General features: G+C 42.3%; 1 protein-coding gene across 1 annotated transcript in view; it reads right to left on the bottom strand.

The window, feature by feature from the left end:
- ITK (IL2-inducible T-cell kinase) overlaps positions 1 to 14,540 on the bottom strand; it is a 97,308-nt gene that overhangs the window by 49,961 nt on the left and 32,807 nt on the right. Inside the window, exons 2-5 of the mRNA XM_006863923.1 lie at positions 10,995 to 11,099; positions 9,111 to 9,192; positions 6,042 to 6,170; positions 888 to 928 (exon numbers count right to left, since the gene is read on the bottom strand). Coding sequence (XP_006863985.1) covers positions 888 to 928; positions 6,042 to 6,170; positions 9,111 to 9,192; positions 10,995 to 11,099 — 357 coding nt within the window. The remainder of the gene's footprint in view (positions 1 to 887; positions 929 to 6,041; positions 6,171 to 9,110; positions 9,193 to 10,994; positions 11,100 to 14,540) is intronic.

The following is a 14,540-nucleotide window of genomic DNA, read 5'->3' as shown; positions in this document are numbered from 1 at the left end:
GTAAAGAAAACAAAAATCCTTACCACTGGACCAATAAACAACATTCTTATCAACAGAGAAAAGATTGAAGTTGTCAAGGACTTCGTTCTTCTTGGATGAACTATCAACACTCGTGGAAGCAGCAGTCAAGAAATCAAACGACGTATTGCATTGGGCAAATCTGCTGCACAGGACCTTTTTAAAGTGTTGAAGAGCAAAGTACTGAATGTATGCCTTCAAAGTGCTTATATAAAAGTCATAGAGTAAATAGACAACTTTGTATTGTTTCGTTGTTAGGTGCTGCTGTGTCAGTTTCAACTCATAGTGACCCTGTATAACGTTTACTAGGAGCAGTTGGTGAATTTCAACCACCAACCTTGTGGTTCAAACTGATCTTGTGGTCCAGTGTTTATCCTACAGTGCCACACCAGGACTTCATATAGACAAGAACTATGTGGCATTGTAAGATAAACACTTGACTGCAAGAAAGGTTTGAACCACAAGGTTGGTGATTCAAATCTGTGAGCTGCTTCTTGGGAACCCTATACAGAGTCACTGTGAGTTGGAATCGACTCAATGGCACTTAACAACAACAAAAATTTTTATACTCCGAAATGGTTATGTGGCTGGGCACACAGCTTGATACCAACAAGTGTTTGCTAAGTGAAATATAATGAGGTGGAAATTTAGCAACTGATGTTTCTTTGCACATGGATAGACCCATCATGGGATAATTTAGTCCCAAGAAACCCAATGTATTGGGTTTATGTGAATCAAGACTCTGTGTTGCACCCACGCAGGCTCCGAGAGCTCTGGCAGACAGAGGGGAAATGTGAGTAGGGACCTGCCAGTGGAGGAGTCTGCAGCGCTGTGGGCCCACCTGTCCCTGGAGCCGAGCACTCACTCACCCTGTTGTCTTCAGGAGTAGGAGGAAGAGGCTTCTTTGAAGCTGAAACAAGAAAAACAGAAAAAGAAAATGAGCATGAAAGTAACCGAGCCCAGCCGGAGGTGAGCAGCCAGGGGGCTTTTCAGAGAAAAGGTGCCCCAAAGAGGATAACTGTACAAAATTGGTTAGAAGGAGATGATGAGACACACAAAAAAACAAAATCAGAATTACTAGAACATGTGTTTTATTTTGTTCAGCCTGCTGGTTTCTGATTCCCTTTTCTAGGAGATATGAAAAACCTCAAGATGTCAGCATTCTGGGTACCCCAGGAAAAGTCTAAGCCAGAGGGTCTGACAGAGGGGTGGAGTTTGTGCCTTCCTGTAGATGCATAGACTTCCACAAATGTCCCTGGCACCTGCTAAACCCAGGAGTAGGTATCAATGACTCAAGGGGACAGTGACTCACTGGCTTCCCGGTGCTGTTGTGGCTTGAGGAGGGGGTGGAAGAGGTGGCAGGCCATCACACTGTTTTTTGAGAGGGTGGGATCCATTTGTAGTTTCTGTAGATATCTGCTCTGTAGGATAATCACTGGACTGTGAGCTACAAGGTTGGGGGTTGGAACCCACCAGCTGCTCCTGGGAGAATGATGAGACTTTTTGCTCCTGTAAAGATTTGCAGCCTCTGAAACCGTATACAGGGTCACTATGAATTGGAACCAACTGGAAGGCACTTAACAACATCAGACGTGAATATGTATTCCTGCTGCCTCCATGCAAACAAACCCCAGCAACACGTCTCCCTCTGTCTCTCCATCTCTCTTTATCTCTTCTCATATTCTTCCCCCATTTCTTCTTTCTCTGTTTCCCTACTTTCTCCTCCCTTCTGTCTCTCTCCTCACTTTGCTCTCTCCTTCTCATATCTTCTTCTCAGTCTCTCTAGTTTTCATTCGTGGCACTGAAAAGGACAAACCTGGAATTAATGGACCAAAGGTTTGTGTAAGTGGGCCTGGGGGGCAATGCACAGACTCTGGATTAAGGCACCTTTAATTATTACAGATAGCAAGGGGATGGACTACAAAGATACACAGTGAGCATGTCTGGGCATGTGGTTAACTTGAAGTTAGACAGTCCATGTCAGAATGGGACAGAGAAGGTTCTTGATTTGAAACTGGAGCCCAGTCCCTGTGCTAACTCTTATGTAAGGCAAAATGGACTATTGACTTGGGTATGCAATTAACAAATAAGGATAGAAAGGAAAACTCACATTATAGAAAATATGGTTCCTAGTCAACACTAATTTGGAGCTAGGAGGCTAGTGTTCTGATCCCAGCTCTACCACATACGAGTCGTGTGGCCTTGGGCCCTTTCCAACCTTGTACAATTTCTGACTCTTATCCTTTTTCCTTTGGCCTTGCTCTTCCCCTTCATTGTCTGCCTCTGTGAGGAATTAGTACATGGTAAGGATCAGGACTTATTATCAGGAGGGGCCAGTCACTGGAGAAAGATATCATGACTGGTAAAGTGGAGGGTTCAAAAAAAAAAAAAAGCAAGACCCCCAATGAGGTGAATTGGCAGAGTGGTAGCAGCGGTGAGCTCAGGTGTAGAAACAATTGTGAGGTTGGCCCAGGACTGGACAGTGTTTCATTCTGTTGTGCAAAAAGTCGCTATGAGTCGGTACCGACTCCATGGCACCTAACAACAACAATGAAGGATCAGAGCCACTTCTCACCACAGAAATGGGTGTTGCTGTAGGCTGAGTGTAGGAGGGCCCATTTTTGTTCAACCACCTCCACTGTTTCCCAAACCACATAACCACCTCCTGACTTACATACATGCCGGTAGCACTAATCTGAGCCTCAGATTCTCCTGTCCAGAATAACACGAGTAGACACAATGAGCATTTATCAAGAGCTCATTAAGTGCCAGCAGCTATACTAAGAGCATTCCATAAATCAGCTGACTCGCCTTGCAATCTCCATGAAGTAGCTATTGATCATTACCTCCATTTTACAGATGAGGAAAGTGACTCAAAGTCTCAGAGAACTTACATAACATATCTGAAGTTACAGAACAAGAAAGTGATGGGTTGGGTTTCATATATTCTTAACTCTGAAGCTCTGTGCTCTTAGACCCTGTCCTGTACGTGAACCCAACACCAGGACTCCTACAGGCTTTTACCCAGAGTAGACGAAGCAGCAGAACAGTGCTCACAGCTAGCTCAATGTACTTCTTGAAACGCTGCTCCAAAAGATGTCAGAACTGTGCTGTGTGGAGTTCTTTAAGCCATGTTGAAGAGAGTAGAATGAGGAGAGGTTCAGAGGAGGAAATGGCAGAGTGTTGCAATGCAAGAGCAGGACCATTAGCTGAGCAAATGCACGGTGTCCCCCCAGAAATGTATCCCCCCATTTAGGTCCTGGGATCATGTGGGGAGGAATTCAGTATGACCAGTCCCTGCCTTCTTTAAAAGTAGTCCTGGTGAGCGATTCAGATGTTCCTAACACTTCAATCATGTGTCCACCACTCAGTGCAGGGAAATACTGGGTAACATCAAGAGGAAAAACTACAATATGAATCGTGAAAATTGCCAAATGGAAACACAGATTCAAAGAGCTTCAGAATTGAAAGGGAATTTATAGTTTATTTCATGCTAGTCTTCCTAAAACCTCCCCTACACCATTGTAGAGATGAGGACATTAGAGCCAAGTGACTTACAAGTGGTCACATAGCAAGGTGCTGGAATTTGAAGACCAGACCTCTGGCTTTGGAAAGGGTCTTTCATTCATGAGGACAAGCTCATGCCATTTTATTATTGCGGTGGACTCCACCCCTATAAAACCTCCCATTTCTTTTTCATGAAACGCTGGTCTTCATAAACTAGGCAAGGTCAATAGGGCTAATGCAGGGATGGCTGCCTTCAAGAACTTGTTACATATTATCCATCTGGGCCAAGGGACTGGAAGATTTGAGTGACTTTCTCTCCCCAGCTGGAGGGTGAGAGTGGTGGTTTTTAAAGTATGACTGAGAAGGGCTGTGACTCAGGAAGCCGCAGAAAACCAGGCCATGTGTTACATTTAGCACATCTGCTGAGGACTGTCCATCAGGTGTATTAAGTTTTAGTGCAAAAAACCAATAGACAGAAAATAAAAGGTAATTTGGGAAGCAGAGGTTGAGGGAATGCAAGGAAAATAATCAACATGGGTCCTCATTCCTATTGGCCACTGACTTTGCAGAATGCTTCCCAGCTATGTGGCCTTGAGCAGACTGACCTGCTTCAGGCTTCCTTCTCTTCAACATCATGGCAGTTTTCCTGAGAGCATAATGCAGGTAAAGGTGCATAACAGTGGTGGGGCACTTTATTAGGAGGTGGAACCTTTTGAGGTTCCAAGGTCAGCACAGCAATTGAGTTGGGCTTAAATTCCCAGGCCCTGAGTCTTTGACCTCAAGAAAAGTTGTTGACCTCAAGAAACAACTTTAGTTTTTACTTTGCATTTAGACTCTGGTCTCCTTTTCTCTGAGACTGTAGAGAAAGTCTGGCCTTAGGGCCATATAAGGCCTGATAAATCATGTAGTCTGCCCCTGCCAAGGCAACCACAATTCTAGCCATCACTTTGTAGCTGGAAATTGGTTCTGACTCATTGCAACCCTGTGTAGGGTTTCTGAGGAGTGACTGGTGAGTTTGAACTACTGACCTTGTGGTTCAAACTAATTCAGTCCTGCACATTGTCCCTCAGCGCCAGGACTCCAGCTGTCATATTGTTGTTGGTAAGTGCTCTTAAATCGATTCCGACCTATAGTGACGCTGTATAGAGTTTCCGAGGAGCAGCTGGTGAGTTTGAACTGCCGACCTTGCAGTTCAAACAGCTTTGCTGTCTGGCGCATTAACCCACAGCACCACACCAGGACTCTGCTATCATATTAGTGTTAAGCTAATTAAATGTTTGTCCAAATACAGTAGCCTAATTTTTAAGTTGATAATTTTGTATGGCTCGCAGATGATGTCATAAATATCCAAATGATCCTTGGCAGAGAAAAGGTTCCCCATCCCTTCTGTAGAAGGAGAGGATGAGTTTGAAGGGGAAGTTGGATAAAATAATTGTTTTATTTTGTTTTTTACTTCCTTTCCTATCCTCTATTCCCCAAGTGGATAAAGTTTAATTCATGTATTTAAACATATAAATGATGTAATATCACTATGACTGAATAGTATTATGTGCCATAAAGTCTGTTTCTAATATCAATACCAGTTGGTTGAACTGTGGTGGTTTGCATGTTGCTATCATGCTGAAAGCTAAGGATTCCTCATGGTATGGCGGACAGGTTTTAGCAGAGCTACGACACTAAGACACACTAGGAAGAAAGACCTAGAGACTCACTTCCAAAAATCATCACACAGAAACCTGATGGATCACAACAAAACATTGTTTGATAGAGTGCTAGAAAATGAATATCCTAAGCACTCAAAATATAAAGTGGCTGCAACAATGAACTCACGCAATACCAATTGTTAAGATGGTATAAGACAAGGCAATGTTTGGTTCTATTATATGTGGGTTGTCACGTGCTGGAGATGATTTGATGCCATGTTAGATGGTGTGGCGTATGCAGATAATGGCATCCTGATGTGGATAAGTCAGTGGTTCAAACTCAGCAGCCATTCCCTAGAAACACTGTGAGTCAGTATGAGTCAGAACCAACTCACTATCACTTTACAACAACAACAACTACAATAATACAAGAGGATTCAGAAAGTTCATAAAATAAAAACAGAATGAAAAGAGAATGGAATTTTTCCATGAACTTTTTGAAGCCCCCACATACTTCAATACTGCTATTCACATTTCCTAACATGATGAGGGTGGTAGCAGTGCTTTTCAAGCTTTGCAGTGCACACTAATCTGGTGATTTTGTGAAATTATGAATTCAGATCCAGTATGTCTAGGCGAGATCAGAGCATTTACATTTCTAAGTAGCTTCCAGGCCTTCTGGTCTGGGACCATGCTTTTCAGCTTTGAGATGAAAAATTAAAAAACACAAACCAACTGGTGTTAGAAGCAGATGCTTTCCCTCTGGAAATTCTGATATCCCGGAGTTTTCTATTCAACTCCTGACACTCTAGTGAGCTTTCATAACCTACCAGTCATTTCAAAAAGAAGAAAGGGACTCCCCCAGTTTCTTACAATTCTTGACAGGGTCGTACTCAGCACAGCCTGTGGCATGTTTCTCCAGTTGGGCGCAGCACCTCCACCTGCCGTCTATCCAGAAGTTAGGATGATACTTGGAGACCAAAGTGTTGTTGTTCCTTGTTTCTGGAAGGGATTGGCACCAAAAGAAATATTATTTCTTGGTTGGTCTATCAAGACACCAACTTTAGAACTCTCTGCTATATGATCTGGGTGTTTATTAGTTGGAATAGTCAGGAACTTGGCTTTTTAGCAGGGCACCCAACCTTTTTGTGTTGCTTACTGAAGTGTATACGTTAGAACTAGGCATTAGCAGATACGCGTTTGTTTGACTCTGCCTCATTTACCTGTAGGTTTCTCCACTATGCAGTGAGGGTCACTGGTTTAGTGGGCCCCACAGCAGTGCTTCAGGGGCAATGGGAAGTCCAAGTCTGTGGGATTCTGGCACTTCTACCTTTCCCACCTTCAACCACAGGAAGCTGACTTTTGTACCTTCTAGAGTTGTGGCTTTGACGTAAGACCAAAGTTGTTGTTGTAAGTGCCATCGAGTCAGTTCCGACTCATAGCGAACCTGTGTAGGGTTTCCAAGGAGAAGCTGGCAAGCTTAAACTGCTGACTGTGTAGTTCAAACTGATCTTGCAGTCCAGTGTTTATCCTACAGTGCCACACCAGGACTCCAAGATTTTAGTAAGGGGAGTGGGAAAGAGGGCTCTGGTAGTGCAGTGGATTATGAACTGAGCTGCTTACCACAGGGTCAGTATTTGAATTTGCCAGTTGCCCTGCTGGAGAAAGATAAGACTTTCTGCTCCCATGAAGATTTACAGCCTAAGAAACCCTAGGTAGGGTCGCTCTGAATCGGAATTCACTACATGGCACACAACCAACACCAGCTGCTGATTAAAAAAAGATTATCTATATATATATGCTGTTGTTGTTGTTATGTGCTGTCGAGTAGGTTCTGACCCATAGCAACCCTGTATAGGGCTTCTGAGGAGCAGCTGGTGAGCTTGAACCACCAATCTTGCAGTTCAAACGGCTTTGCAGCCTGTTGCATTAACCCACGATGCCATTGTCGTTAGGTGCCATCAAATCGGTTCTGGCTCATAGCTACCCTGTATAGGGCTTTTCCAGGAGCGGCTGGTGAGTTTAAACTGCTGACCTTGTGGTTCAAACCAACCTTGTTGTCCGGTGCTTTACTCCAAAGTGCCACACCAGGACTCCATATACCTATACATATACATCTATACCTATACATGGATTCCTGGTTCAAGCTCACCAGCTTCTCCTCGAAAACCCTATAGAGGGTCGCTATGGGTCAGAATCTACTCGATGGCACTTAACAACAACATATATGTATAGATACATAACCCATAGAATTAGCTAGTTAATTTCTGTTGCTCCTTCCAGCTTTACTATCCTATGAGTTAAAGCCCTACATAGAGGTAGGACAGCCAATGGAATTGTTGGCTAGGACAGTGTATAGATAAGGCCCTATGATTACATTTTACTTTAATGTGTTTTTTTATGCTCCATGCTTGCTATGTTTGAGTGCTACTTCTAGTTTACCCAGCATTGTCTGTCTGGACCCCACTGGAAACAAGAACTGTGGAAGAAGCTAGGATTTAGATTTGTATTCTGATTTTTTCAGAAAGAGTTATTGTTACTTCAGAGATTTCAGATGGCTTGCTTTCCCTTACCTATTTACTTTGTTGTTGTCAGCTATCACAGAGTTGTTGTTGTTGTTGTTAAGTGCTATCAAGTTGGTTCCAACCCATAGCAACGCTGTATAGGGTTTCCAAGGAAACGCTGATGAGCTTGAACCACTGACCTTGAAGTTCAAACGACTTTGCAGTATTGCACATTAACCCTCAATGCCACACCAGGACTCCTCATCATGGTGTAGTGGCAGGTTAATGTTAGAACCCACTTCTGGCAAATCCAGTGCTAAACAGAAGTAACAGTGATACTGATTTCTTGGGCATAGATGTTGTTCTAAGTGTCTTAGATGTACTGACTCATTTAATTCTCACAGAAACCTTATTCACTTATATGTTGTTGTTATTATTAAGTGTCATCAAGTTGGTTCCAATTCATAGAGATACAGTATAGGGTTTCTGAGGAGCAACTGGATGGTTTGAACCACCAACTTTGTGATTTAGCAGTCCAATGATAATCCTATAGTACCACACCAAATAAATGTTTTTATAGTTTTGAATGGTTATATTTAAACAGTTATATAGAGGTGGATATACATATAATGTATGTATTATATATACATAGTTTTTTATTAAGTGCCGTGGTGTCAGTTCCAACTCATAGCAATCCTCCGTAGGGTTTCCGAGGAGCAGCTTAACCATGAGTTTGATCCATGAACCCTGTGGCTTAAATCGACTTTGGGGTCCAGTGCTCATACTACAGCGCTACACCAGGAATCCATATATATATATTTCTTCTCTTGACAGATACACATATGTACTCCTGATATAGCACTGAAGGATTAGCACTGGACTGTGCACCACAAGGGTGGAAGTTCAAACCCACCATCTACTCCTTGGAAACTCTATACAGGGTCTCTGTGAGTTGGAACTGACTTGACAACTCTTAACAACAAAAACGTTCTATTGTTGGAGTCCTGGTGTTGGCACTGGATAAGCACTGGGTGCAGGTTGGTTTGAACCACAAGGTTGGCAGTTCAAACTCACCAGCTGTTTCTTGGAAACCCTATACAGGATTGCTATGAGTTGGAACTGATTTGACAGCACTGTGTGGCGCTGTGGGTTAATGTGCCAGAGTGCAAAACTGTTTAAACTGCAAGGTTGGTGGTTCAAGCTCACCAGCTGCTCCTTGGAAACCCTATAACCGGTTGCTATGGGTCAGAATTGACTCAGCGGCACTTAAAAACAGCAACAACAACAGTTGTATTGTTGGACTCCTGGTGTGGCGCTATAGAATCAGCGTTGGATGGCAAATCATAAGGTTCGCACTTAACAACACAACAATAATGGTATTGTAGAACTGGAGCACATCCAGGGGTCTCAAGGTTCAATTGTATAGGAGTTTACCTACCTTCTTTAAGGGTCAATACCCAGCGCTGACGGCTCTCACAGTCTGGAGCAAACACATACAGGAGGTAGTTATCATGTACGACCTGGAGACAGTACACAGAATAAGGTAAGCAATATACCCTGAGACAAGTGATTGACCACATGCCTGTCAGGTTAACTGGGTTGAGGGCTGGGTCACAGGCATTTGTCATCACATAGGCAAACATCTGGGGGATTATGCAGGTGTGTGGGGCCTGTGCAGATACAGGGAGAGCCTCTGCAGTACTGGCAACTTCTCCTAGATTTATAATCGCTACATTAAACTGCATGCATGACTTCTTAGGAGGAAGTTCTTCTCCTGACTGCACACCACATTTATTTCTCATGTTTATTTCTTTTCAGTGATTAAAAAATAATCTTTTTGACTAGTAAGAAATTAAGATAGTAGATGACAAGTACACAAGTTAAAAAATGTAATTTATTTTTAAACCATTTAAGGCACACAAAAAGTTTTAAAAATAGTACAGACATATAGTTCCTGTGTACTCTTTACTGAGCTTTCCCCAGCGATAATATCTTATATAACCCTAGCACAGCTTCAAAACCAGGAAATTCACCTGCATACAACAACACTGTTAGCTAAACTAAAGACCATCCCTGTATTTCACCAGTTGTTTTCATGTTCTTATTTGTAACTGGGTTTTAAAGACTGGAAAATATATACCATTCTTTTAACTTTCAGTCCTAAAACCGCTAACTCACTGGGGGGTGGGGGGTATGGGATGGATGGTGTCACTTTTCTAGTAGGAAAAAGCTCTGGGATGTGCTAGGAGATACTCACGTCTGCTAACCCATAAATGTCAACAGTGGCAACACAATTTAGGCAATACTGTGACCTAAAACCTGTAAAGAGACCCTTCACCAGCTCTGCCCAACAGAACATTCTGCAGTGATGGCTATGTTCTATATCCGTTCTATATCCACATGAGGCTATAAACCAAAAAGCCAAAACCACTGCCACCGACTCTGTTCTCATTGCGATCCTTTTGTTGCTGTAAGTGCCATTGAGTCGGTTCCAACTCATAGCTAATCTTGTGATTCGCATTCTAGTGGATTAGCATTCTAGTGCATATCCTATAAAGTCACACCAGGACAGACCCTCTGCTGTTGTTACGTGCTGTTGAGTCGGTTCTGACTAGAGCGACTCTGTGTAGTCAGGGTTTTTGAGGGGCTGCTGGTAGGTTTAAACTATCGACCTCAAGGCTAGCAGTCCAGTGGTTCTCCTACAGTGCTTAACCTTTTGGTTAACAACCAAGTGCTTAACCGCCGTACCACCTGTGCTCACACATGGAAGCAGACCATACAAAGTGTGACTAGTCTCACTGAGGAACTTAATTTTTAAGCGTATTTTGTTTTAATTAATTTACATTTAGATTTAAATAGCTGCATGTAACTTGGGATAACTTCAGATAATGCAGTTCCAGGGGGTTCCTAGATTGTAAAATCTGAGTCTTTTTACATCAGAACCTCAAGCAATTTATAACCAAAGATTTCAACCTGTTGCCCTGAATCATGGAGTAAATGTTACTAGAATAATATTAGACTTGGGGCCCTCAATGACAGCTTTTCCCCTCCCCCAAGTGCAGAGTAATTAAGATTTTCCTAAGGTAGGAAAGACACGAGGGAAATGAGGATGAGAAATGACATTTTCAAGAATTTGAACTTAATTTTTGTTGAATGAATGGATTTGTTATTTATTAAAACACAGAAGCCCTCTCAAGAACTTAGTTTCAGTTTTAAGCCTGAACCAGAGTCACCCCTTGCCCACCATCTCTTACAGTGACTGAGGGTTCTAATCATGGTTCAGGGAATGGGGAACCATCCCTCTTAGGCCTGATGGGCTTACCTGAAATGGGTATTTATAGTGGCATGGGATGATAATGTCACTTTTCACGATGTCGACACATTTGATTCGGGAGAGTTCAATGGAGCCCTTCAATGTGCGCTTTTTCTGTGGGGAGAAAAGCATATTCAATTTATTCAAGAAAGAAGACAGAATACATCCATCCAGATTGCTTCTAGAAATCCATGTTTGGATATGATCCACTAGCTTTGTAAACCAAGTCCTCCAAATTTCCAGAAGCTGTCTGCTGGTCCTCAATACCTGAGAAACACAATGTCAGCAGACGCCTGGGAGACATGACCTTTGAATTGTCTTCTCAATGGAGTGGCTGACTCCCACTCAATGAAGTAAGACATTGTCCTTGTGACAAATGACAGCACCGAATTACATGTGTGCTGATTTTTTCTGCTTTTACTTTTAGCAAGCATAGTAATTGAGTTCAGATCTGAGCTTGGTGGTGAAATATACCCTTACTAGAAACTTCTTTTTCTACATCTTGCTTTTCCATAACCCTTAGCTGTCCAGAGTCCTGCAGTGACCTTTACAAACATTCCTGATGCTGCTGTGTAAGTATTTGTTCTCTGTCCCTTCCCCATCAAATCTTACCCATGTGTCATTTCCTTTGGACTCTTGCTAGAGGCATTTCCCTGATATCTAATAACATGATGGTTTTCATGAATTGTAATGATGCTGCATGTTACTTATTTATATGGGTCCTCGTACTTGGAGAGTGGAGCCCAGGGGATGTGATGTCTTGCCCAGTGAGACAGATTCTACTGGTGTGCTATCACGCTCCAAGGAAAGTTACTTAGAAGCACAGTACCCTGTTATAAATGAGCATTGCTGTCTTTGAGAGCATAGTACGTTTTTACCAGTGCCTAGAATCAGGCTACCATTAAGAAGAGAATTAAATTCTTTTCAATTTAATTCAATTCAATATAAAACTGTTGCAAGGTATTTCTTCACAACATAGTCTATGTAAGAAAGTAGTAAATAGTGATGAAAATGGTACAAGGCTGGAAATATTGTGTTATTGTATGTCGTGGAGTCAGTTCCGACTCATAGCGACCCTGTACAGGTTTTCTGAGGCTGTAAATCTTTACGGGAGCAGAAAGTCTCATCTTTCTCCTGTGGAACAGCTGGTCGTTTCGAACTGCTGACCTTGCGGTTCACAGTCCAACTGGTAACCACTACGGTACCAGAGCTCCTTACAAGGCTGGAAATAGCAGGCTTCAAAATTGCGCTCTGTCTCTTCCTAGCTCTGTGACCTTGGGCAATGCATCTACTTCTCTTGAACCTTGGTTTCCACATTTGGTAGTAATACTTATCTTTTAAGAGCCGATTGGAGAATAAAATGGGATTGTGTAAACAAATTACCTTACTCACAATAGCCAAAAACAGTCAGTGCCATCAAGTCAAATCTGACTCATAGTACCCTAAACTAGGGTTTTTGAGGCTGTCAATCTTTACGGAAACAGTTTCATTTTTAGTGGCTCATGGGTTTGAACTGCTGACCTTGAGGTTAGCAACCCAACACCTAACTCACAGCACTCTTGGGCTCCTTTGACTCATAGTAGATGTTCTCAGTAAAGGGTGCTCACCCAATTAAAGAGGTCATCAAACAAAACCACTGCTGTCGAGTTGATTCCTACTCATGATAACCTTGTAAGACAGGATAAAACTTCTGCCTAGGGCTACCAAGGCCATTCATCTTTCTGAAATCAGACTATCACATATTTTTTTTCCCATAGAGTGGTTGGTGGGTTTGAACCACCAACCTCTGGTTAGCAGAAGAGTTCTTTAACCACTATGCCACCAGGGATCCTTTAAAGAGGTTAAAGAAGTCCTAACTATTGCAAGAGTGAGTCGTGATGTAGGAGTGCACTCAATTGGCGTTCAGGGAATCACCACACCATCAGATTGTCCAAAAATGAACTCAGTCTTTATTTCATATGTTTGGACCCCATGCAGGATACAGGCTTTGGCTTTCATGACTGAGACACAGAACTGAGAGGAAAAGTCAGCACATGCAAACCCCACAACAAGCCACTGCCATCAAGTTGCTTCTGATTCACAGAGATCCTATAGATAGAGTACAATCACTCCCTAGCATTTCTGGGACTGTAAATCTTTACAGGTGCAAACAGCCTCATCTTATTCCACAGAGCTGCTGTTGGATTCGAACTGCTGACCTTGTAGTTAGCAGCCCAACTTGTAATCTAATAGAATATCAGGGCTCCTTAACCTGTGCAGAGTACTCTCTATTTAATACAGGGAAGCTTTGGCCTAATTCTTTTCCAGTTTTCTTTTTCTAAAAAAAAATACTTTACACATTTTTGAAAATACAAAATCTATCCATGGCCATTATAAGAAATCAACCAATATGAATGTATGTGAAGTATTTATACTGTTTATCCCACCCTCTCCACTCCCCTCAGATAAACAAGGTTAACCATTCAGAATGTATTCATCTCTTCTCCACATAGTTAATAGACTATATATAAACAAGCATGAGTATCTGCTCTGCATACTGGCTTTTGTAATGTGATAATATATCAAGGAGGCTGTCTTCCCTTTAAACCTCTGAGAGGACATGTGCCCTTTGTACACATACTGTCTTCTCATTTTGAGTCTTCCACAGTTAGAAATACAAGCCCTGGTCCTGCCCATAATCATAGTTCTTTGGAATGGCTAATTTGTTTTTTTCAAAAAGGAGCGCAAGGACCTGTGTTTGCAACAACAGTTTGTAGCTACGGGGAAAAGGGGAGCCTGAGCTTTGATGTTACCTTGTTATTTGACCTCTGTTGGGTTACTTCCTTAGCAGTGTGTAGAGTGAAATGAAACAAAAGATTCACTGCAGTAATATGACAACTTATTTGTCGACATTTTATTGTTGAAACCCACTACTCCTGAACTCCCTGACAGTAGAGACTAGGGCATGTGCCACTATGTCCCTGTGCCAAGCACAATGGCTGACCCAGGGAGGGTGGGAGGTGTGTTCAATTAGGATGTGATGCATTAAGATGACAAATCAGTAAACAGTTAAAATAATCTTAATCAGATTTAGAGCATTTATCCATCCGGGAACTACAAAAGGCTTTAAAAAGTTCCTGAAAAAATTATATTATCTTTTAATTCCATTTTTCAAGGAATTTTTTGAAGTCCCCTTGTATTTATTGAGGGCCAGTATTATCCTGAGAGCAAGAAGCCCTAGTGGTACAATGAAGTAAGCTCTGGGCTGCTAACTGAGAAGTCAACAGTCCAAATGTACCAGTGACTCCTTCCAGGGAGACATGAGGCAGTCTGCTTCTGTTATGATTTTCAGACTCAGAAACCCCATGGGGCAGTTCTACTTTGCCTTATGGGGTCTCTATGGGTCGGAGTCAACTTGCTGGTGGAGAGTGGGTTTTCAGCATATAGGAAATAGAGTGATGAAGATGACAGACACAGTTGGGTTGAAACTTACAACCTAACTGAGAAGGCAGGCAATAAACAAGTGTTAGAAAAAGGCATCTCCAAAGAAAGGCTTAGCAGACTGCTTCCAAAAGA

This window comes from Chrysochloris asiatica, unplaced genomic scaffold, assembly GCF_000296735.1.
Source record: "Chrysochloris asiatica unplaced genomic scaffold, ChrAsi1.0 scaffold00057, whole genome shotgun sequence".
NCBI lineage: Eukaryota > Metazoa > Chordata > Mammalia > Afrosoricida > Chrysochloridae > Chrysochloris > Chrysochloris asiatica.
The sequence above is the reverse complement of the archived record's forward strand: the minus strand, read 5'-3'. Positions and strand labels throughout refer to the sequence as shown.